At 37.6% G+C, this 23,533-nt stretch overlaps 1 protein-coding gene and 1 long non-coding RNA gene across 3 annotated transcripts; one reads left to right on the top strand and one right to left on the bottom strand.

Moving 5' to 3' along the window:
- The first annotated feature begins 1,582 nt into the window (after window positions 1-1,582).
- ddc (dopa decarboxylase) lies at window positions 1,583-22,601 on the top strand. 2 transcript variants are annotated; one of them, XM_068324744.1, is made up of 16 exons: window positions 1,615-1,694; window positions 3,553-3,583; window positions 4,466-4,686; window positions 4,883-4,996; window positions 5,093-5,212; window positions 11,223-11,357; window positions 11,951-12,091; window positions 12,403-12,469; window positions 12,806-12,900; window positions 14,234-14,301; window positions 15,033-15,109; window positions 16,761-16,780; window positions 16,892-16,990; window positions 18,967-19,068; window positions 19,444-19,654; window positions 21,957-22,601. In XM_068324744.1, exons 3-15 carry the CDS (start codon window positions 4,486-4,488, stop codon window positions 19,642-19,644), a joined length of 1,440 nt encoding a protein of 479 aa, XP_068180845.1. In that variant the 5' UTR covers window positions 1,615-1,694; window positions 3,553-3,583; window positions 4,466-4,485; the 3' UTR covers window positions 19,645-19,654; window positions 21,957-22,601. The 2 variants fall into 2 exon arrangements, with proteins under 2 accessions (XP_068180844.1, XP_068180845.1); XM_068324743.1 differs by lacking the exon at window positions 3,553-3,583 and having other exon boundaries at window positions 1,583-1,694.
- LOC137602137 (uncharacterized) lies at window positions 10,298-16,075 on the bottom strand. Its single transcript, XR_011037132.1, has 3 exons — window positions 15,417-16,075; window positions 15,052-15,084; window positions 10,298-10,671 (listed from the first exon to the last, which is right to left on the bottom strand). It is a non-coding gene; the product is annotated as an uncharacterized lncRNA (long non-coding RNA).
- Window positions 22,602-23,533: the final 932 nt, after the last annotated feature.

The following is a 23,533-nucleotide window of genomic DNA, read 5'->3' as shown; positions in this document are numbered from 1 at the left end:
AGATTTTTTTTCTGTGTCTTTAAAGGATAAGAAATGTATAATTTTAGTAATGTTTTGTAAATAAAAGAAGGCTGTCCAAGACACAGATTTAATATGATAGTTAAAGTACAGATCTTGATCAAAAATCCCTCCCAAGTTCCTGACATCATTGGTACAGGATAAAGCAATGTTATGTAAATGAATTACAATGTTATAAAAATCATCCCTAAGATGCTTAGGCCCAATAATAACTTCAGTTTTGTTACAGTTCAACATTAAGAAGTTATGAAGCATCCAATATTTAATATCTCTGAGGCAAGTCTCTAATTTCGTTAGTTGATCAAATTAGTTTGTTTTAATTGAAAAATATAATTGGGTAACATCTGCATAAAAGTGAAAATTAAGGTTGTGTTTCCTTAAATTTCCCAATGGTAACATGTATAGATTAAACAGTATTGGACCCAGAACAGATCCTTGAGGTACTCCACAGGTAAGAGTCTCTCGATCTGAGGATTTATTATTAACATGAACAAACTGAAGTTTGTCAAATAGATATGACCTAAACCAGTTTAATGCTGAGTTTTTTTCTTCTAATCTCCTGAGAAGAATGTTATGATGTTATGTATCTGCATTTACTACATTCACGGGTAGTTTTTGTGTTTTTACATAGTCATAGCCACAACATTGTTACTTTCAAAACTGGAGGTAACAATATACTTAGTGGTGGTCTGTAAGGCCATTAGGTACATCTAAACTTGAGCACAGACAATTTTCTCACATCTTCACTTCATTTTACCTTATTGGAACTGTAGTTATGCTATACTCACCCTTCATGTGTATGCATAAGCTCTCAGAAAATGCACCTAAATACAGTACATATGACAAACTCTATTTATAGCCATATTTATCTTTAATGTAGGACACAAATGCGTCTCATGGGTAAGAAGTAAAAAATGTAAGTATAGGTTTTGGGTCTGATTTAATCTGATACACCCAAAGTAGTAGAAACAGCATCTCTGCAGGTACTTTATTCTAATTGCTGTTTAACTGTACGGTGTTGCACTGTGCTTTGCTGCTGCTTGTCACTGACACCACAATTAACAATACAACAGAGGTCAACAGTCATTTCTAAGTTTATATTTCTTATTCTCTACCTGCACGACTGGCACGGTGTCCTACTTTATTGCATTTGGAGCTGACGCAACAATGGATTTTGTCCAAGGATGGATCAATAAAACTGACCCAATAGCTTATGACGAACAGGGAAGCCTGTTTTTTAAAGATAATTATAATTCAGAGACCAAGTCTTACAATATTCAACACATTTAATGTATGCAGTATTTTTTTGGCATATGAATAAAAATGAGATTATTTGAAATTCACTACATCTTTGTAAAACAAATGGAAAGGTTGTACTAACAATACAGCAGAAAAAGAAGTAAAGGTGGCGTTGGTAACAGCAGCTATTAACATCTCTGTCAATGAGTGGATTGATCCTTGTGAATCATTTTGTCTTGTATTAACTCTGAGCCCTTTTCCAATTGGCTGACTGTGTAGGGGTTGGCAGCGTGGGGGTGGTTTGTGGAAAGATAAAGGGAGCAATTGCTTGTTGTCCTAATAACGCGTTCACATGTCTGTATGTCAGGTTGTTGTTTTGTGAACTCCTGCCTGCAAAGAAGATCCAAACACTATTGCCCCAGCTTTCACCTTTAAATGTAAGTATGTCTCTCTCTTGCACTAACACACACGCACACACACACACACGCACACATACAAATAATCCTATTTGAGATAAGGATAAGAACAAGGGCTTTGTTTTTGACACGGTAGAAAGATGCATTCATTTTTTTTAACTGAATAAATATGCTACTTCAAAGTTAATTTGCAATATTCAATGGATTGCATGCCAGTAATGCATGCTACTAATATGTTTAAAGGTTTGTTACATTCTATTGAAATGACTGTTATACTGCAACAGGTTTAGTGTCTATGTTGTGTCCTTGCTTTCAAGTTGAAGATTAGGGCTGCATGTCCTTTATCAAAAAACATATGTCAGTGTCTTATTTGATCTCAAGATACTAAGATAATGTAGACTATAACTGTATTAATCCTCATAGCACATCTGTTTCTTGCTGTACTTGTGGTACCTGTGCAATGAGAGAATGTGTTTCTACAACTGGTCTATACCAACAGAATCAGAATAAGACAAGTAAACACTATGAGGTTTTATGTTCAGTTCAGTAAACTGTAAAAGTATGCTGTAATCAGGTTAACATAATATGTTGGTAAGAAGGTCAGAGACTCATGTGTTGTAGTTAAATACTGCAGCTTATACAAATCTTTTTCAAAATGTATCAATGTTCTCTTTAGGTTAAATGTATAGCATGCTGTTGAGACATAAATCAGATGACAATGATCACAATGTAGACTTCATTTCCCCTTTGAGAGAAAATACCTCTTAAAGTTAAGTTCAGAATGTGTGTATATTTGTCCTATTTGTAAATACACATAATGAAATTTCCATAGGTGTAGATAAATCGTCTTTTTCATATACACACATATATCATACAACAGATTTTTTTCTGTGTAAATTAACATCATGTTTTGACAGCAAGTATCACGCAGCAAACGCAACTCAAAATGTTTTACAATCTGCATAAAAAGACACATAACAGGATAACAAATCCTCTTGGTGAAAAGGATTTAGAAATATTTGGTTATTATTATTATTATTATTATTATCATTATTATTACTACTATTGTTATTACATCCCGCATTGTAATTGTAATTGTATTGTAATGGTCAGTGTTTGTATGTTCATCTCTCCGTCTGTCCATCCGTCCGTCTGTCCATCCATTCATCCGTCTGTCCGTCCGTCCGTTCGTCCACCAAATATCTTCACAACCATTGCGGACATAAAGATGGAACAAAAAGCACATTGCTCTGCTGGCAAAGGGGATGAAAATTAGATAATGACCTTGACCTTGAGAAAACTATGTCAGGGTCAAATTTAAAGTTTTGTACTCATCACAGTCACAGAAGGCAGTCACATGATACCGTTCACGCATTCTATTGGCTGACGGCATCCAGAAGTGCGCTGTGTTTTGTGACTGTTGGATTTACATGAAACACATTAGTGCTTCATGTAAATCCAACAGTCGATAAGAGTGTGGGTAAAGGTAATACAGATAGAAGGTGGTTTAATATCAGTATAGGGAGGGTTCATAAACGTTTAAATTACTGTAAATAATAAGATAAATAATTTGCCGCTCTGTTGCAGAATTTGTGAATCGCAAGTGGTTCCTGGAACACATTAACTGGGAGGAACGATGGTACGCTGTATACCTTTTTAGGTATACATCTCTGAAACCTGATGAGATATAATCAAAAAACATTAAGCGACATTTTCAGGAAGCCAGAGGCACAAAAATGTGTAGGTCAGGGTAAAATGTTGAATTCAGGGGTGTGGCGGGATGTTGCAGTCTCTGACTGTGTTGTTGGTATTATTATTATTATTGTTGTTGTTGTAATTCATGTTGTTTTTGTTGTTGTGTTCTCTCTGGTTTCTCCAGCTTCCTCCCACTTCAAAAACATGCAGCTTAGGTGAATTGATCGTTTCAAATTGCCCGAAGGTGTGAGTGTGTGAGTGATTGTGTGTCTTTCATGTAGCTCCGTGGTGCACCAGCGTCATGCCCGATAGTCCCCCACTTCTCGCCCGTAAGTCCAATGGGCTAGGCTCCAGCAACCCCCATGATCCGTGAAAGCGGAAGAAGCTACTAAGAAGATGAATGAGTAAACGAACGATCGAATGAATGAATGAATATTATTATTAACATTATCTCTGAAAAACCACTTTAAGCTTTAAGTTTAGTTTTTTAAGCTTTAAGGTTTTGTTTTATTTCTTTCAAAAATATTCACTGATTTGACTTCCTTGATGTTTAATGGGTCTCTTGTGCTTAAGCTTCAGGTGACTTTCTCTCTGTTTCTGAGAACCTCTCATAGGCGAGGGAAAGATGATCTCTCCTTTCTTGAAAGCAGGCAGTGATCAAAAGAGTCAACAACGTGATTTTTCATTACATGTGGAGACACCTTGCAATTAATTCAGAATGAAATTACAGGTTGCTGCAGGACAGCTAAATTTGGACTAACACGCTCTGTCTTTGTTCTACCTAAAAGCCAAACGAGTGTGACCCATGCTAGGGAGACAGTTTGCAGTGCACTGTTGCAATACACATGTGCATGACATGCCTCATTCTCCTTAAGTGAATTACTTTTAAAATAAATGTTTTAAGTGTTATCATAAATTGTTATTTAATTACACATTTTCCGTGTAAATATGAGTTAAAATACACTGTGGCCATTTTCAGATCAAGTCTTTGTCAAAAACTCAAGATGTTTAAGTGATTTGATGTAATAAAGCTGATTAACTGGTGGAACATGAACAACCTATATTGATGTATACATACTTTCAAATAAATGTTTCAGTGCTGACTTACAGTAGTACCATGGATGCAGCTGAGTATTGCCGTAGAGGGAGGGAGATGATAGACTACATAGCTAACTATCTGGAGAACATAGAGCAGCGTGTGGTGTACCCAGACTTGGAACCAGGATATCTTCGTCCCTTGATCCCCTCTGAAGCCCCACTGGAGCCTGAAACCTATGATGATATTATGAAAGATGTGGAGAAGATCATAATGCCAGGGGTGAGTTTACATTTTTCCACTAATTTGAGACAGTAAAAGCAAATAGTTTCTTATTTAAATTGATGACTGTAGAGGTGCATAAACAAATACCAAACAGTAATTTAACCAAACAACAAAGCCTAGCAACAAAAAAGCACTGCTCTATATAATCCAAGCTATGTTACTAATAGTAACCTAGGGATTGTTCTTTTTCCAGGTGACCCACTGGCAAAGCCCATACTTTTATGCTTACTTTCCAGCTGCTTGTTCTTATCCTGCCATGCTAGCTGACATGCTTTGTGGAGCTATTGCCTGTATTGGATTCACATGGGTAACACTTTATTTTGCACCTGTATTTGATGCAAACTTTTGGCAGTATGTTTCTGTTCTGTCACAAACACAAAACATTTAATACTTTTGTTTTCAGGCTGCATCCCCATCCTGTACTGAACTGGAGACAGTGATGTTGGATTGGCTAGGGAAGATGCTCAACCTACCTGAGTGTTTTTTAACTGGGTCCGGCAGTCAAGGAGGAGGTGTCATTCAGGTAATGCATATTCATTTGTCTTGCCAATGTATTCCTTCAAGGGGTATATGGTCACGTAGCGTGAGAAGTCAAAAGATAAGTCTTTACTTGAAATAGCCAAGACTTTTTTCTAAAATATTGTTTGGACATCTAAGTTATTAAATTATGGCTTATAATATGAAACATTATGTAGCTAAACAAGCTCTAAAAATGAACATACAATGTTTGGAACACTGAAGCAATGAAGTAGTTGAATGTTCATAATTTCCACACGTCTATGTACTGTATGTATGTATGTATGTATGTATGTATGTATGTATGTATGTATGTATGTATGTATGTATGTATGTATGTATGTATGTATGTATGTATGTATGTATGTATCTGTCTGTCTGTCTGTCTGTCTGTCTGTCTGTCTGTGTTCATGATGTATTGAGTAGTGGACCATGAGAGCACACCGATGACAGATCATTTCATGCTTCCGCTGTTGTGACCACCTACATGCTAGACAGAGCGTTTTGTGTGTGTGTGTGTGTGTGTATGTGTGTGTGTGTGTGTGTGTTTGTGTGTGTGTGTGTGGTGTCCCCCATCCTCCTTTTTTAAGTGCAGCTTACCAGCTCACTATGGCAACGAATAGGGTTCCTCTCACTGCAGCTAATGAATGTTGTGACAGCACATTGCCTGCCTATTATTGTAAACCCAAAGCCAAGACAAAGACAAAACGGAAGGATTTTAAAAGACCTATAGTGACTTTGAATTTTCCTTTTCTACCTCTGTATGGGTTATTAGACATAAGTTTCATAAAGACTGTATTTGAAAAAAATAGAATATAAAGAATAAAAAGTGTTTACATAGAAAGTCACTGACCTAAGTGTTGGGGAAAATATTATTACACTGAATAATACAGAACAGTAATACTTCAGAAAGTAAAACACAAGGAAAGGAACATCTCCTTAAAACGTGTCTAGTTTGGATTAAAACAGCACACAAGAAAAGCCCCAATGGTCAGAGTTTTTCCTTGTCTCCTATGGGGGTCAACGGACAGAGGGTGTTGTACCGTAGACTCTATTTAAAAACCTTAGAAGCAAATCGGGGATTTGTAATTCTGGCTATACACATAAAACTGAAATGGGTGCAGCGAGAGCAGATTTTGAGTCCCAGAAACCATTTTGGGCTTTGTTTTTGCACTGTGATTCCACTTGTTTTTGAATGAGTTTTGTCAGATATGAGATATTTATATCCATCATGGATAATCCCGATCACCCTTTCCACCACACACTGGACAGACGGCGGAGCTCCTTCTCTAACAGCCTACTACAGCTCTGCTGTCGAACGGCAAGATACAGGAAGTCATTCCTGCCACAAGCCATCGCACTGTACAACAGCGCTAACATTTCAGACCCACCACAGTCCGATATTTAGATATGGTTTGGCAGTAAACCCTGTGTATTTCACGTCCCATATATTATTAGTAACTTCTATCTCCACATTTCATTGTACATACTACTTGTATATTTGTAATGTTTATACTAGGGTATGTTTCTTAATCTATTTAATATGAACCTTTCCTCTCATGTGTAAATTTTCTGCGATGTATATTCTCCTTTGTAGTCTTATCCCTCTTCTCATCCTGTTTGTATGTGTGAATGCTGCTGCAACATGTGAATATTCCTGTTTGGGATCAAGTATGTATGTATGTATGTATGTATGTATGTATGTATGTATGTATGTATGTATGTATGTATGTATGTATGTATGTATGTATCTATCTATCTATCTATCTATCTATCTATCTATCTATCTATCTATCTATCTATCTATCTATCTATCTATCTATCTATCTATCTATCTATCTATCTATCTATCTATCTATCTATCTATCTATCTATCTAAAATTAGAGGAGGAGTATAAGTAGTATGAAGTGATTCTCACAGTTAATTGTTTTAACTAAGGCTACGAGCCCTTGTTTTAACTAACTTTTCAAGGGATGGTGATTCATGCCTGTGATGTAAGGTATGCTTATTGAGTTTTGACTTAAGTTAATTGAGTTTGACTGTTAGCGGTTTGTAAATAAAGTTGGTTAAATATTTCATGCAGAACAGTGATTGATAATACTTGCAAAAATATGTTTGTTGGCTTCTGTTCACTTGTGTTAACTGCTGGTTTCTATCCCACCTTGGGATAGAAACATGCAATGTTTTCTAATAGTCTGCATAGGGAAGTATCTCACCCTTGTAGGGCCCTTCGCCCTTTGTACAAGTGGCTGACATGTCCCCTGTTCTTACTAGTGCATGCTTTCTCTTGGAAGATCATGCACTCTTCCAAGAGTGTCTCCTCTTTTGTTATTTTACTTTCTTTTTTTTTATAAGTACTCATTTTTATTATACAATATCTCATACGGGTAACATTTTCAATGGTTTAATCTTATTTGTGTGGGGAATTGAGGCTTAAATTGAGGTAATCAGAACTGGGGTAATTGGGTGGACAAAAGAATGTCTTTGGTAACTTGTTGCTGTATGTATCAGCAGTTTTAGGGGTTTTGTCTGGTTACAGGGAGATAAAAAAAGATTTCTTGGGGAGTGATACTTCCTTGGAGAAGGAGGGGATTCATTTTGCTGACCTTAATTTTACTGACAAATCTTAAAGTCTTCATTTCATGTGTGCCTGGTGATACTTAGCCACATTGTTGATAAGATAGATGGCTGCCAATCACTATACTGCTGGTGGGTACAGTACACTCACCTTTGCTCTTATTTCTATGATAAGAATTCTAAAGAGCTGCAAGCTTAAATTTGAAACCTGGAATATAAAGGGTTTGAACCATCCAGTGAAGAGGAACAAAGTCCTCTTCCATCTCAGAAAATTATAGCCTGGTCTTGTTTTCTTGCAACAGACTCACTTGCGGCACAGTGACCATTCTGACATCAGCAGTTGGGTGACACAGCGAAAAACTGTTTGTTGGCTTCTGTTAAACAGAGCCAAGTTATTGTTCCAGTATTGCCACCTTGGGATAGAAACATTCATGATTTTTAAGTTGCATCACTCACTTATGTGTGCACAGTTTAACCCAAGAGGACCCACGGTGACACGGGTGTCACACGCGCTTTGAATGTCTGTCTCTTTGTTATAAAGTTTTATATCTGATTTTAACTCGTTATGTCCCTAAGCGACGTATACTCAACATCCTGGTATCGTGACCATGTGACAGTCATGTGTCTGTGACAGAAAGTGATCTCTCCAAAATAGTAATAAAATAATAATAAAATAATAATAAAAGTAAGTTTTATTGTTCTGAAAAAAAAGCTTTGGAAATGTGTTCTATATGGCCCACTTCGTCTGTGGTATAACCCACATAATGTTCCCGTAAGGATAAATGGGTTTGGGTTCTCCAGGGTTAAGGTTGTGCACTGTGTGAATCTATTTGAAGTAAAACTTTCTAAAATAAATCCAAATGTTTTTCCAATGTGTGTTAAGTGTAAGTGTGTGGATGTCTCCTTAATCCATATGTACTGGTCCCACCTCACTCAAGAAGATTTTTGGCCTTTAGTTTGTGAGACCATCTTTGAAATTCTAAACCCCAACATTGATCCAGATCACCGTGGTGCTGTTTGGGGTAGTTTCTACATCTGTTCTTGTTGACGGTGAAACTGCTCTGGACAGTGTAATTGAGGATTATTCTCTGGACTGGATGGTTCAACTGGCACATTTGACACTGTGGCTTCTCATGAAACATATAGAAAATTGTCATGATTGGTCAGTATCAATTATTGATTTTTATTGTAATTTGTTCATTTTGTTATTTTTATCAATTGTATTTTTTGTTTAATTGATTTTCTATCATCTACTCATTATGTTTTGGGTGTGTATTTGGGAGGGGGCGTTCTGGAGGGAGAGGAGGTGCCTGGGTTTGCAAATGTGTTGAACTGTTAAACTTCATATCTTCTTGATGATAATACTGAGAAAAATCTCTTAAAAAAGACCATTGGCCAATAAACAAAAAAAAAAAAATAAGGAATGTAATCAACAGCCATGGACAGTATGCATGCTCACCATGTAAGACTCCACTGATGGAGAAAAAACATGTTGGAGCTTGTTTAATTTTTATTGCACAATAATTAGACAAGCCTGTGAAATACAGGAACAATAAATTTTACAGGAGGAAAGAGTGAAAGTGGATGCCATACGACACGCCACGTTTGGAGGTCAAATAGCACTGCACTTCACTCCAAAAACACCATTCCAATAGTGGAGTTTGGAAGTGAGAACAGCATGGGGCTGTTAATTGGCATATAACACTGGGAAGTTTCAGATTATTGAGGGAAGGATGATTGGAGAAATGTACAGACATTCTTGATAAAGAATTTGCTGCCATCAATCAGGATGGTGAAGATGAAACAAGGGTGGATATTTCAGCAAGACAATGACACCAAACTCATAGCCAAGGAAATTATCTATCCATCTGATGGATGCCAATTACCTAACAGAAATTCAACAGAAAATGTATGAAATGAAGGACATGGATAGATGGATGGATGGATGGATGGATGGATGGATGGATGGATGGATGGATGGATGGATGGATGGATGGATGGATGGATGGATGGGCGGGCTGGTGGACAGACAGACACAGACAGAAACAACAGTGAGGGAACAAATACAGATTAACAAATAAATACACAGGAGACAATACAAACACTAATGAGACAAGATAAATACACAACAAGGGACATATCGATACACAACTGATAGCATATTAATACAGACCACATTTTTTCATTTCATGTCACATTTCAAGAATATTTGTAAGAATTGGCAAAAATCACACCTCAGCAATGCATGCAACTAGTGTGTCTACACAGGAGCAGCTTTGAAGCAGTTTTCCCACAAAGTATTAAATATATTTAAGTGTTTTCAATACTTTTCCATCATTCCATTTTATTGAACATAATTAATGGACGTCTACGGTTTGCATGTTTGGAGTGCAAGAATTGTAACTGACATTTGATGAAAATTTCATGTCAATAGCCCCTTTAGATGTCACGGCTCGAACAAGACTGGTAGAGAGAACCCAAAAGCAAGACAGTGAAGCACTCGGGTCAAGTTCAAAAACAAGTTTAATAAGACAAACAGGGGTCAGGTACCATGTAATTAGTCCAAACAGCCGATGAGTCAGGCAGACGACAAGCAAACAGGCAGAATCCAATTGGGCAGTTCATACACAAGAAGACATTCCAATAAACCAGGCAAACAAATCCAAAAGGGGTCAACGAAAGTCTGGGAAACAGGCTGTGTCAGTAACAGTAATCAGGATAACCGGCATAATTCAAAGGCTGGAGAGTCAGGGCGAACACGAAACAATCTGGCAGAGAGCAGAAGGCTGAGCTGGTATTTGTAGCGTGGAGACAGACTGGGGAGTGGCTGCAGGTTTGTGGAGAGACGGCAGGCACAGGGAATGAAGTGATTGAGGATGAGACAGGATCTGGAATTATATGAGATGTTAGTGACCGGAAAACAAACAGGATAATAATAGTCCAGAGACGTGACATTAGATATATAGTGGTACAAAAGTGGTGATATGTTCAATATTTATTTTGCCTGGTGCACGTCAGGCTTCCTTTGACTGCCTCCATACTGGTTATGAGACATTATTTAGCCGCTTGAAGGATTTGTACTTATTGATTGGATGATTTGAACATTTTATTGACTGCCTTGTGTTAATATTCTCAGATGCCTCAGAAGTCATGCTTTGCATATATAGCCTCCGACAATTCTCTTTTTTAATGACTGAAATATGACTCCCAGCACATTTGCCAAACAGAGTGATTTTTCTGTCTAAGGACGACATGGAGACGTGTGACAACCTGACCATTTGGCCATATCTAGATCAAGAATTTGATGTGATTATTTTTAACTGCAACAGCCACAAATTTATGAGCCAACAAGCTCATGGCTTGTGTATTTTCAGTTGAAGTGTTGGTATAAAACTGATAAGTGACCTTGTATTGTTTTGCTTCTTTATGTTTAAAACAGGGCTCAGCCAGTGAGGCAACCCTGATGACCTTGCTTGCCGCCCGCAGTAAAGCTATAAGACGTGTTAAAACCTCCAACCCTGAACAAACAGATGGTGAAATCCTCTCCAAGCTGGTGTCATACACCTCTGAACAGGTAAACCTGACAATATTTTATAATTTTGTTTCTAGTCTTTAGCAGCTGAATGTATCTTCACCTTTAATCTTTCAACTTAACCTAAATGCTTGTCTAAATAAAACAGTATCTGCTGTTTTCAGTAGTGTTTGGAGTCTCTAACATGGAGTCATCAAATTTATGTTACATCAAAATAGAAAAATACAGTACAATACACATGTGTGCTAGCTAAGTCAATTAAATGTGTTGACATATATATCTAACTCAACTAATAATTGTTTGCTAGTGGTCTCATTCAGCAGCAGTTCACATGCATTAGGATAGCTAAAGACTTTTTCAGTGATACAGTGAGACACAGTGGCAGGGCAGCAAGTAGCTCTGATCAGGTTTAAAACAAGGCTGACTGTGTAATTGATTTAGGGAGTTGCCAGAGGGCCAGGCAGACCTTTACAGAGAAAGCCTTTTTTCCACAAATGACATACAGTACATGTACAGTATACTTAAAACCTTGTACCTAGTAAATTCTAACTAGAAAACTTAAAGTTTTGCTTAGACATGTTAATCTTGTTATCATAAAGCATTTCATGTGACTGTTGTGTCACTTTTTACTCAAGGCTCATTCCTCTGTCGAGCGTGCTGCTCTGCTTGGAGGAGTGAAGATCAGGAAGGTTCCTACAGACAACTGTGCTGTCAGAAAAGACATGCTTAAGAAGATGCTGGTCGAGGACAAAGCAGCTGGTCTCATTCCTTTCTATGTAGGCCAACAACCTGACTTATCCATGACTTAGCCATCACATACAGACTGAGAAATTATCATCTACATTAAATTACGGACATTTATTATTAGATTGTGTGACGAAACGTTAACACCAAACAAAACCTACACAGGCTTATGTTTCTTCAACAGCCACAATTTACTAGTGAGAGAGAAGGACTAATAGTGTGGAGTCGGGCTGTGTATGTGTGTGTGTGGGGGGTGGGGTGGGGGGCTGTGTGTTTGTGTCTATATAAAATGTCATATGGTCATATAGTCACTGCAAATGACTGTCCACTGTGTGTGTTTCAGTTCTGTGCAACCCTTGGCACCACTCCTTCATGTGCTTTTGATCCAATCTATGAGCTGGGGCCCATATGTAAGTCAACTGTTGCAGTAAAGCACAATTTACATTTTGGGTTTCAGAATGTCTGATTTAGGAAGGAGCAAGTTATTTCTACAAGAAAACAATAATGTGCAACAAGGTCAGGTTCTGATGTTGGATGTCCAAAGGTTTGTGATTAAAAACAAAACCAGCAACAACAAAAGCAAACAAATAAAAAAATACATTACTACTTACTTTACTTAGTATAGTATATATATTTTCCTCAAAGAACAACTTTAAGTTATTTGAAATTGTCGTAACTATTTGGGGTTTTTTTAGTTGTATATGCGAGGTTACAATAATAATCTCTCCGTTTCTTGTTCATTCCAGGTAATGAAGAAAATGTATGGATGCACATTGATGCAGCATATGCAGGCAGTGCTTTTATCTGTCCTGAATTTAGGCCTCTTTTGAATGGTGTTGAGGTGAATATAAATAAGCTCCTACAGAACACGATAACCTCAGAATATAACTGAATATATCTCTTGAGAAAAAATGACTTTGAAGAATTGAAAGCTTGATCAGCTTGTAAAGGCGTAAATAATATGGTTTGATTGTGGTCAAAAACCTGAAATGTGTATTCAGTTCTGTAGTCACAGGTAGTTGCTGAATGACAACATTTCTCTGTTAAATTGGTTGTGAAATATCTGTCACAACATCTATGAAAAAAAAACCTCTAACCACACATTGAATATATCCAGCTGCTCTATTTCTGTTTGAAAATGGCATAATGTTAATGTCAAGGAGGAAGCATGGAAGAGTGAGTAATAGGGCAAACAATTGGCATTAGCGCAAGAACATCAATCTTCCTTTTGAGGCTGCCGAGGCAGCTGGTACTCTGAGGCTGTGCAGAGACAGAGAGATAAGGACAAAATAATTTCCTGAGGCAGCGTTAGACTTTTATACATCACAGTTTATTAGACATACCAGTTCAAACAATGTTGTTGGTTGGACAAAAAATAGAGAAAACAGGTTGGCTGAGAATGCTGAAGGAATAACTGTTGATCCATTTATTCTCCTACTTGTTAATATTTTCTAAACAGACTTAATAGACAGAAACAGATTTACTATACTGTATACTATATTACTATAGCTCACACACACACACACACACACACACACACACATGTGCGCGTGCCCGTGCAAGACGTTAACATCAACAGAATGATGAGAGTCTTTTAGGATGAGAGTCAGGAGGAGGGTTGAGTTTGGTTGCTAGGATATGGTTGACAGAGGAGCAGGCAACCAGCCCCCTTTGAATCATTCAGCATGGCAACTGTCAGCTTAGAGTCTGTCTCACATTGCTTTTATAGCTGCGTTATTGCATTCATGAACAAAAAGGAAAGGATATTAAAAAATAGAGCTAAACAAAAAGATGAGAACAGAATAGCAAATATTTGTCTTTGAGGGAAACATGTTTGTCCTTGCACCATGCAAACTGTGGGATGGATAATTCTTTATTTGATTTCAAATTGTTGTTCCTCTAGTTTAGCTAATGCCATTATGAGAATGTTGTAAAAAACTGTGGTAAATAGAGATGTTGTGCACATACAACAATCTATCCATATCAGAAAGCAACCAAAATCATGTGGTTTCAATTTATGTTACTTTACCACTATTGGTGTGATAGTGGAGTGAATAAATAATGAGTTTTAATGTGAAGCTCTTTCGTGCTTAGAAAGGTGCTATGTAAATATAAACTATTGATTTCATACCTGTCACAATCCATATTTACTTTGTTTTCTGCTTCTATTTAAGTTTGCAGACTCTTTCAACTTCAACCCTCACAAATGGCTTTTAATCAACTTTGATTGCTCCACCCTGTGGTAAGTTGCTGCAGTGTTTGGCTGCATTAATATACATATAAATCCAACAACACCACGACAGTTAATTTACTTTATGATGATGTGAACAGAGCATATCAAGAGAATCATCAACTTTTTTCAGAATATATACCAATTCATATTAGTGGTTTACCGTTTACTTAATTTGACAAGTAGTGTCATCACAACAACGACATTCGTCTAGCTCAATCACTTGCACGGCTGAAATAGAGGTGCGCCTTCCAGCTGCCACTTCTGTCAGCAGCAAACAAAATGAGACTTGCTTTTCACAAGGTGGGAACGTTGTTTCCATCCTGGATGTTTAGATAAGAAGGCCCCTAACCTTTTTTTCCATCACCTCTGGCTAAGTCTGTCATTGTTAACATGTTGGATGATGACTGTTGCGTTTGAGGTATCTTTGTTTAATGTTATTTAGTAATAGTTTGAGAAATGTGAATGTATGTTGTGTATTGGGATTGTATTTAACATATATGACATAATTTAATATTATAAGCCTGGTGTGACTTGATATATTGCTGTGCACTCCAGTATAGAATATTAATATATTCATGTCTAATGTAAAAAATATAGTGGCATGAATCTTGTTACATGATGCTGCTTGGCATATACAGTATATTAAAGTACTATTATTTTTTTGCTACTATCTCAGAAAGTGTTCTGCAATGATAAACTTTGTCAGTGTGAAAATGTTGGTTGTCATCATGTATCAACAGGGTGAAGAACCAAGCTGACCTTACTGGTACCTTCAACGTAGACCCTCTCTACCTGAAACATGAAAACCAGGAGTCAGGTAGACAGTTTTATAACTGCTGAATAACACAATAACAAAAATAAAAAGTAGGGACAATGTTTACTGCTTCACGTAGCCAGGAACTAAACTTGAATGGTAATTGGATTTAAGCAATAATCATTTGTATAATGATGGAGGGCGTGGCCTAAAGTGATCGACATCTTATGGCAAGGATAGACATTTTTTTGCAAATAGACAACAAAGCCACAAGAAATTGTGGGAGAAAAAAACTTGCGATAAATTAAACATGAAGCTACCAGGATCTGATTATCCTCCAGGACAGTCAGATTCCAGAACTGTAATCTACCTGGAGAGCCCAGAAGTACACAGTGTTGAGAGCTTGGAGGCATGGCCAAGGTAGGGACAGCTGTAACAGACCACTATTAAACAAGACACACAAGTTGAAATGGAACAACAAATAACTTAAAACAGATTTTTCTACAGCTTTATGGACAGATGAGATGAGAGTGATCACTAATGAACACAGAGCTCCATTTACAGTCAGATGCCAGTAAGGTGGAGGTGTGGGTACTGGTATAAGCTGGTATTATTAAAGATGTGCTAACTGGACCTTTAAGGGTTGAGGATGGACTCAAAATCAGCTCCCAAACCTACTGCCACTTACAAGAAGCAATAGCAAAAGGAAAAATTCTTCATCTTTCAAGGAGGTCATGATTTTAATGCAGGACAATGCTCCGTCAGATACATCAAAGTACTCCACTGCATGGTTTGCCAGCGAAGACTTTAAAGATGACAGAATGATGACATTTCTTCCTCACCTGAACTAAACCTTACAGAGAACTTGTGGGCCCTTCTTAAACAGGAGATTTACAGTGAGGGTAAAACAATACACCTGTTTGAACAGCATTTGGCAGGCTGTTGTCGCAAATGTTCATCATCAACAGATTGAAATATTATGACAATTGGAAAGAACTGCAAAGAAGGGTGGCTATATCGGTCAGTGAATATTTGTTAAAATTTCTAAGTGTGTATTTGTAAATTTTGAGTTTAGTTTTTATTCTTATTCTGATTGATGTCAATTAATAGGTGAGATGGGAAAATTTAATGTTTTTGTGTAGTTGCATAACAATTGGCACACTAGTTGCCTACTAAATGAGCATGCACAGATATTCTCCTGAGCAGCACATGGGTTCAGATCATCACTATAATCTGTCTCACAGACAAGCAGGCAAAGCGAAAGCCATGCAGTAACTTCCCATCAAACTGACACGTCTTACAAAAGCCTCCCCTGGACTCTTCAATCTAATTACATAGAGATGAGCTAGCAGTAGCCCATACACAGTTTGTTCTGGCAGCACTGTAATCAGTGAGATTTAGCAGGTGGATGCAATAACGGTACCACCTGGACAGCAAAGCAATCCAAAACACAACAGCATCTCAAAGTATCATACACTGACATCAATAATTCAGTGTCTGAATTGTGTTGGCTTAACTTTATTACAGCTGCAAGTGCAAAACTTGTTAGTCTGTTGTATTACAATCCAGAAAAATCTTCTTGTCTGATTGGATGAAATGATGATGCGTTGATATGTTCTAGAGTTATTTGGCTGCATTTGGAAATTTGCCTGAAATCTCTGAAAATTCTGCATTGGTTTTATACAATATGACTGTTTACACTTTCTTTCATCAGGCCTGGTCACAGATTACAGGGTAAGAATGGTTCATTTATCCAATTTTGAAACAATCAATCGAGTAATCCTGTCTATAGATAAACATGCTCAACTACTAGAACCAACCCTCTCTTTCTCTTCCCTCATGCAGCACTGGCAGATTCCATTAGGAAGACGATTTCGCTCTCTGAAAATGTGGTTTGTCCTCCGTATATATGGGGTCAAAGGCCTGCAGGCTCATATACGCAAGGTAAGAGACCAACTAAATGCCAACCCACTCAATTTTCACATTCCACACACATCTTTATCCTTATTTTCCTGTACAAATTATCTTTATAAAAATTCAACACTTCATATGTAGTATCTTAAGACCATTAAGATAGATCCAAATGCTCAACTGCACATCTTAACACAACTTGTACAATATTAACAATGATCAATTTACAGCATATGCTTTTATGTTTATTTCTTTAACCAATACTTCATTAATTGGTGTTTTATGCAAATACTATCTAAATGATAGATTACAAAAATTCACCTAGGTGTATGACATTCCATTTTGTTCTAATTGTCTGATGAATAAGTATGGAATTAAAAATGCAATTTGCTATTTTTAGACCTTGGATGGATCGTCTCCATCTGGTAAAATGTGTTTTATTTAGTTCCAGGACTCCAAACATAGAAAATATATAGCTTAAACCTGGTTGAGCTCATTCAATTTTTGCTGCCAATCATTGATATAGTGGGTTTTTTAAAAATTTAGTCCGATGTACATTGATTACATTGATTGATTTATTGCATTCAAATGGTCACAAGAAGTGACTTTCAGTTCTGTCATGTTTCTTATGGGGGCACAAGGACGTAAAGACTAGCATAATATTTAAGGGTCAGTCTCATCCATTTCCAATCACTCCTGAAACAAAAAACATTTCTGACATTCACATATAACTTAGCTTATATAGTAAATTGCACCCGTCTCCTCCTCTCCCTTTCGCTCTATTCACCTCTTCACAACACTAATCCTGCTTACCTCATCTTTGCTCCAATCAGTATATCCTGTCAATCATAAATTTCTTGTGAAGGTCTTAATATAGCAACATTTTCATATTTTTCTTCCCCCTAACACATCCATATCTGCCCTTTAACTCTTTGCCTTTGTGTATTTGTTCACGCCTGCATACCCATCTTTCCCCAATTCCACTTCCTCCCTCCAGTTTGCTTGTCAATCAAATAAACCTGTTTTATATTGCTTCTCATTGTGCATGAAGCAGAAGCATCCCTGCAGCTATAATCCATAACATGCTTTAATGCAGACCAGTCCTCCAGATTAGATGAGAGTCTGTTGGGTTTTTGGTTCATTGTAGCTAATTTGTCAGTCATTTAGTAGTATGTTCAGAAAGAAATGCAGCATGTGTAATGTATTTGCTTTCCACTTTCGGGTGGACAGCAAATTCAAATGATTTCTTCTTTATAAAGATTGTGTCTCATGAGCAAAATATTTGTAATTTTAACAACATAATTGGAATACAAAATCCTGCTTAATGACAAAATGTTGGTATGGAATGTTGACAAAGGCAGGCCACGCTTTGGCACACACAATACACAGTCTACACTCAGAAGCTATGAGCTGTGTTTTTGTGTGTGTGTGTGTGTGTGTGTGTGTGTGTGTGTGTGTGTGTGTGTGTGTGTGTGTGTGTGTGTGTGTGTGTGTGTGTGTGTGTGTGTGTGTGTGTGTGTGTGTGTGTGTGTGTGTGTGTGTGTGTGTGTGTGTGTGTATAGTTAGACGTATGTATGTTGAGCATATTTTCTGTTGGTAGATCATTTTCTGTGTAGATCAGGCCAAATCAGTGTGGACACCACTGACCTCAAGCACTGGCTGATGTAATGATACAGCACTGCCATCAAGTAACAGCTCTGAAATTATAATTTTCTTGTATCGTTGCTTGAATGAAACAAGGAACAAACAAAATCAGGGAAAATCTTCCCGAAAATGCTAGTTGATGCTGTTTTACAGCATATCAATGCAATCTACCAAACTACGCTTAATTGTGAATTAACTTTAAATTCTATATGCCTTTTCTTGATAGAATTTTTTAAGTGTTAAGATTTCTGGACACTATTATGAGTATATTGGCACTATGAGCATTGCAAGAGTATTTGTTATTTGTGGGTACAGTGTATCATAAGTTGTGTTCACATACAATTGTATAATACATTGTCTTGCAGCAAGTGAACCTGGCCAAGGAGTTTGAGAGTTTGGTGCGAGCGGACAAGAGGTTTGAGATCTGTGCAGAAGTCATCATGGGGCTGGTCTGCTTTAGGCTCAAGGTAACATCATCAAACAATATTAGTTCAATAACCTGACACATTCAGTATGAAACTATTCTCTATTCACTATTGACAGATCCAGTACTGGTCTAGCGCTTCTCTTACATATAACTGAATTTCAATTGGATAAACCTGCATATAATGTAAAATTCATCTATAGATGAGCTGCCAAGTGCTGGGTGAAGTTAACATCATAATTGTTTTTAAGTCATCTACACTTATGTGATCTAAATTTATATGTCACAACATAACAATCAGCAAAGCATACCAAGAGAAATTCATGACTAATGGTTTAACCTACAAACCTTCTATTAAGTAGGAAAAATCAAAAGCCATTAATCTGAAACTTACTTCTTCCTTACCTCCCGCCTGTAGCATTCCAATGAGCTGAACCAGAAGTTGCTGAAAAAGATCACAGAAAGCAGAGTGATCCACCTGGTGCCTTGCCAGCTTGCTGACAAATTTGTGCTGCGTTTTGCCATCTGTGCACGAACGACTGAGTCACGTCACATCCAACTGGCATGGCGCCACATCACACAGCTGACGTTTGAGCTTTTGCAGGAAACTGTTCAATAACTGAATACTGGTAAGGGGAAGATACAATTAAGTTAGGGAAAATAAACACATTGATCATGTTGCAGATTTGAAATGAAGGGAAGAAGTTGTGGCCGTACAACTCATTTAACAAATGGTTAGTTTCACGTAAACCAAAAATGTGGACAGATTTCAGATATTTCTTCTTAATGCCTTGTTATGCTTTTCGGAGGTTACGTTTTCACTTGTGGCTCTCATTGGTTGGTTTGTCAGCAGAATAATGAACAAAGAAAACAAATTTATGTCGGAACTGATGAGAGGTGGGTCTTGAGCCAGAATATACATTCATTTTAGATAGGAAATTGAATAAAGCAGCAATTTCAGAATGGATCCAGAATGTTTTAACATTTTGAGGCATTTTCTTCTCCTTGTGAGACATTTCTTAGGGAAGTAGAATGGTACTGAGTAGATTGCTTACATCAGCCAAAGCACAGTAGGCCCATTTAAGTTACACTTATCAAAAATCAAACTCATAGCCCTATAAACATAATTGAAAGTTATGGATTTGTGACATTCAGACATTTAAATGTGGTGGATCTTGATGATCTTTTTTAAATTTTATCTGTACCGAATTACACACTTATAAATACCATCCTCCTTGATGTGCCTCCAACAAAATAGACATGTTAAATTTTTGAAAAATGTCAGGGGGGAGACAAGGTTGAAATGCACCTTATCCCACAATGTATTTTGTTTGATGGTGTTAGTCCTTCATTTGGATACACACCAAATTTTAATGGAATGTATTCTGATCCAAAGACCCTTCCTCCCACTGAAGGGAAAACCAGTCAGTGGTTATCGTGGAATCTGAAACCAACCAACCAACCATCAAACCCAGGGGAAAACATAACCTTACTTAAAGCATGGATCTTCACCAAAAAGGATCGTCATATTAGGCAAAAGCAGGAGGCAGACTGGTGCAGAAGTTAGTGCTGTTAGCTCACAGAAGGTTTGATTCTTCTCTGTGCAGCGTTTGCATGTTCTCTCCATGTCTATGTGGGTTCTCTATGGGTTCTAAGGTTTCTTCCCACCTCCAAAAACATGCACCTTAGGTCAATTGGTTACACCAAATTGTCCACAGGTGTCAGAGTGAAAGTGAGTGATTTTCTTTCGTGTGAGCCTGCAATGAGCTGGCGTCACCTCCAATCAGCTGAAATAGATTTCAGCAGACCCATGACCTGCAAAGGGGACAAGTGGCTGTTAGGTAACGCAAAATCACATCTGTAGTGCTCTTTTCTGGCATGAACCATACTGCTGCTTACTGATTTTCACCTCACAGCTTCCAGTACTCTGTCCTACAACTTCATACTATGACAGATCCCCCGTGGTCACTGTTAATGTTGGCATCATCAGATTTCTTCTCCACCCTTCTGACAGAGGTCTGCTGTCTCGTTTTTCCTTTTATTAAGCAACAGCATAGCAACAGTACATGAATTTACGTCATCAATAGTTTGCCAATAAATGCATAACACCCAAGAAGTTACACCCCCCCTATGTGGTTAATCATTCATTCAATCACACAAAGGTGCACTGTCTGCGGTTTTAGTCTTTCACCGGCTCCTTCCACCTTATGCACACATTCACCAACAGATATGCATCTCCAAGTTTCCTGTTTTTGCACAAATTGCATATCTGGTCAATATCTCAGCAGAATTACATAGGGGTGACGATACGGTGAGGCACGTGCACATCCGGGATGCAGACCTAGGTTGATTCTTTTATACACCTAGGGTTGACTTCCCGGAGGACACCCGCCGCCTCTGTATTTAATCAACAGTTTAAAGTCTATAGTATAAGTTCAGTCACATTATAATTGATAACATAATTTCTTTCACACTCTGTCTATGCTACTTCTTCTTTGCCCACCTCTTCTGTGCAGTGCTCTACTCCACTTCCATCTTCTTCCATCACCGCATTTCCTTGTCCTTCCTCTTACCTGGAAAAACACAAAGAACCTTCCCAGTTGTCTCCGTCCTAAAATTTGCAGTGGTTCCAGTCTTCTGGTAACTCCCTCTGACCAACTAATGCCAACCTCGTATCTTCCTCTACCAGGACTTTGCAATCAATACTCTCTTTCAGATTACAACTACTACGAGATTTAGTCCACCTGTATGCACCGTCCTCCATTCTTGTATGTCAATCTTTGTTCCTTTTTTGTCCTCCTGAAATATGTGTTCATAACAGCCAATTTCTTCATTTATGAAAAATCTGTCACCATAAATTCCGATTTCTTTTGCTTGACACCATACCTCTACACCATATCTTCATCAACTCCATTTCCTTTCCTTCACCAGTATATCCATTGAGGCTTGCTCCAGTCATGACCCTCTCTTCCTTGGGAACACTCACCACCTCACATTCAACCTCGGGAACTTATTTTCATAGTCATTACAACACCACCTACCTCCATCTTCATCAGTTTATCTGATGCTCTGTCGTTATGATTTGTTTTTTGAATCCTGTCATGGAATCTTATAAATGAACAGCTCCTATTTCTCGGTGATCACTGTGGACCACTTGGAGGAAAGTGAACTGTTGAATAGGATTAGAATTATTTAAATGCCAGCTTCTTCTTATTGTCTACTGCATTATAATCTGACTTCATACTTATTTTGAGCCAATAAGTTAATTACATTTCAGCATTTCTTGGAAGAAAGCCACAAATGTCTTATCAAATAAAATATAATACAATATATAATAGTGTACAACATAGTTTATTCAAAAGATGAACACAGGTAATTAGAACAAGACTAGTCATGTGCCCATTGCTCACATCCAGTTGTCAGCCAGGTTATTTGCTATGTAAATCTTTCGTGTGATATCAGAAGCCTTGTTAGTCTTATGTTCGTGAACATGCCTGCTGTCAGTGATCCGTGTGCTTTGTCTTTTCTCAGTGCTTCATAAAGATGTATGAATTTACTTCAATAAAGTCTATTCCATTCTGCAAGTTTTTGGATTCATTTTAGGATGATATTTGTGTTTTACTTTCATTAATTAATGTAGTACTACATTAATTACAGCTGATGAGTGAGGCTAACGGATAGTAGTTTATTTCAAACTGGGTACCACCGAACAGGATCAAGTCCTCTAAAAATTTACCACATTAATAAACATTAATTTTGTGTTTCTAGTTCGCAACGTTAAAATTTCCTGGACTGAATTCTGGGTCCTAAACTGTTTTATAAAAATCAGAAGGTGTATTTCACATGGCATGATTAAAAGCAGCCTGATGTAGTCCTGCTTTCCCTGCAATGCAGCGTATTTAATTTAAAGTGACAGACATGCACATACGCACGCACACACAAACACACACACACACACACACACACACACACACACACACAAACACGACTGACATGCTGGATCACTAACCTCCTCTGAACATCTTAATCCCCAAGGACAAAGGCTGGTAATCTATAAATACAGATAAGGATTCAGTGTAAGAGGTTAAATCTTCACCCATGGTTACTATTCATGTTATATCATTTGTGATAAACATTCTTAACCAGTTAAGACATAACTCTGGTGGTGTTATGACTGAACTGAATTCTACTACTAATCATGATTACCTCATCTTTGTCTGGACTGATAACTGACTAGAAGCATGTGAAAAAACTAGGGTGCCTGTGGTTGTTGAAGCTGTTCCGTGAGTCTGTTGTAATAGACATTAGTGACAAGGTAGCAATAGTTTCATGGATTCCCAAAATCCCTTCTCACACTGATAGCTTGGTGGAGGGACATCCTGTCACCATGCTGCCACCCATTGACCAGCCAGTGTCAGTGCACCATGGTATGAGCTTCATCCAAACAACCAAACAGAACAGAACTGCTTTATTCTTGAAATGCCCTTGGTTGGAGCAGTATAACAGAG

Source organism: Antennarius striatus, chromosome 9, assembly GCF_040054535.1.
Source record: "Antennarius striatus isolate MH-2024 chromosome 9, ASM4005453v1, whole genome shotgun sequence".
Lineage (NCBI taxonomy): Eukaryota > Metazoa > Chordata > Actinopteri > Lophiiformes > Antennariidae > Antennarius > Antennarius striatus.
The sequence above is the reverse complement of the archived record's forward strand: the minus strand, read 5'-3'. Positions and strand labels throughout refer to the sequence as shown.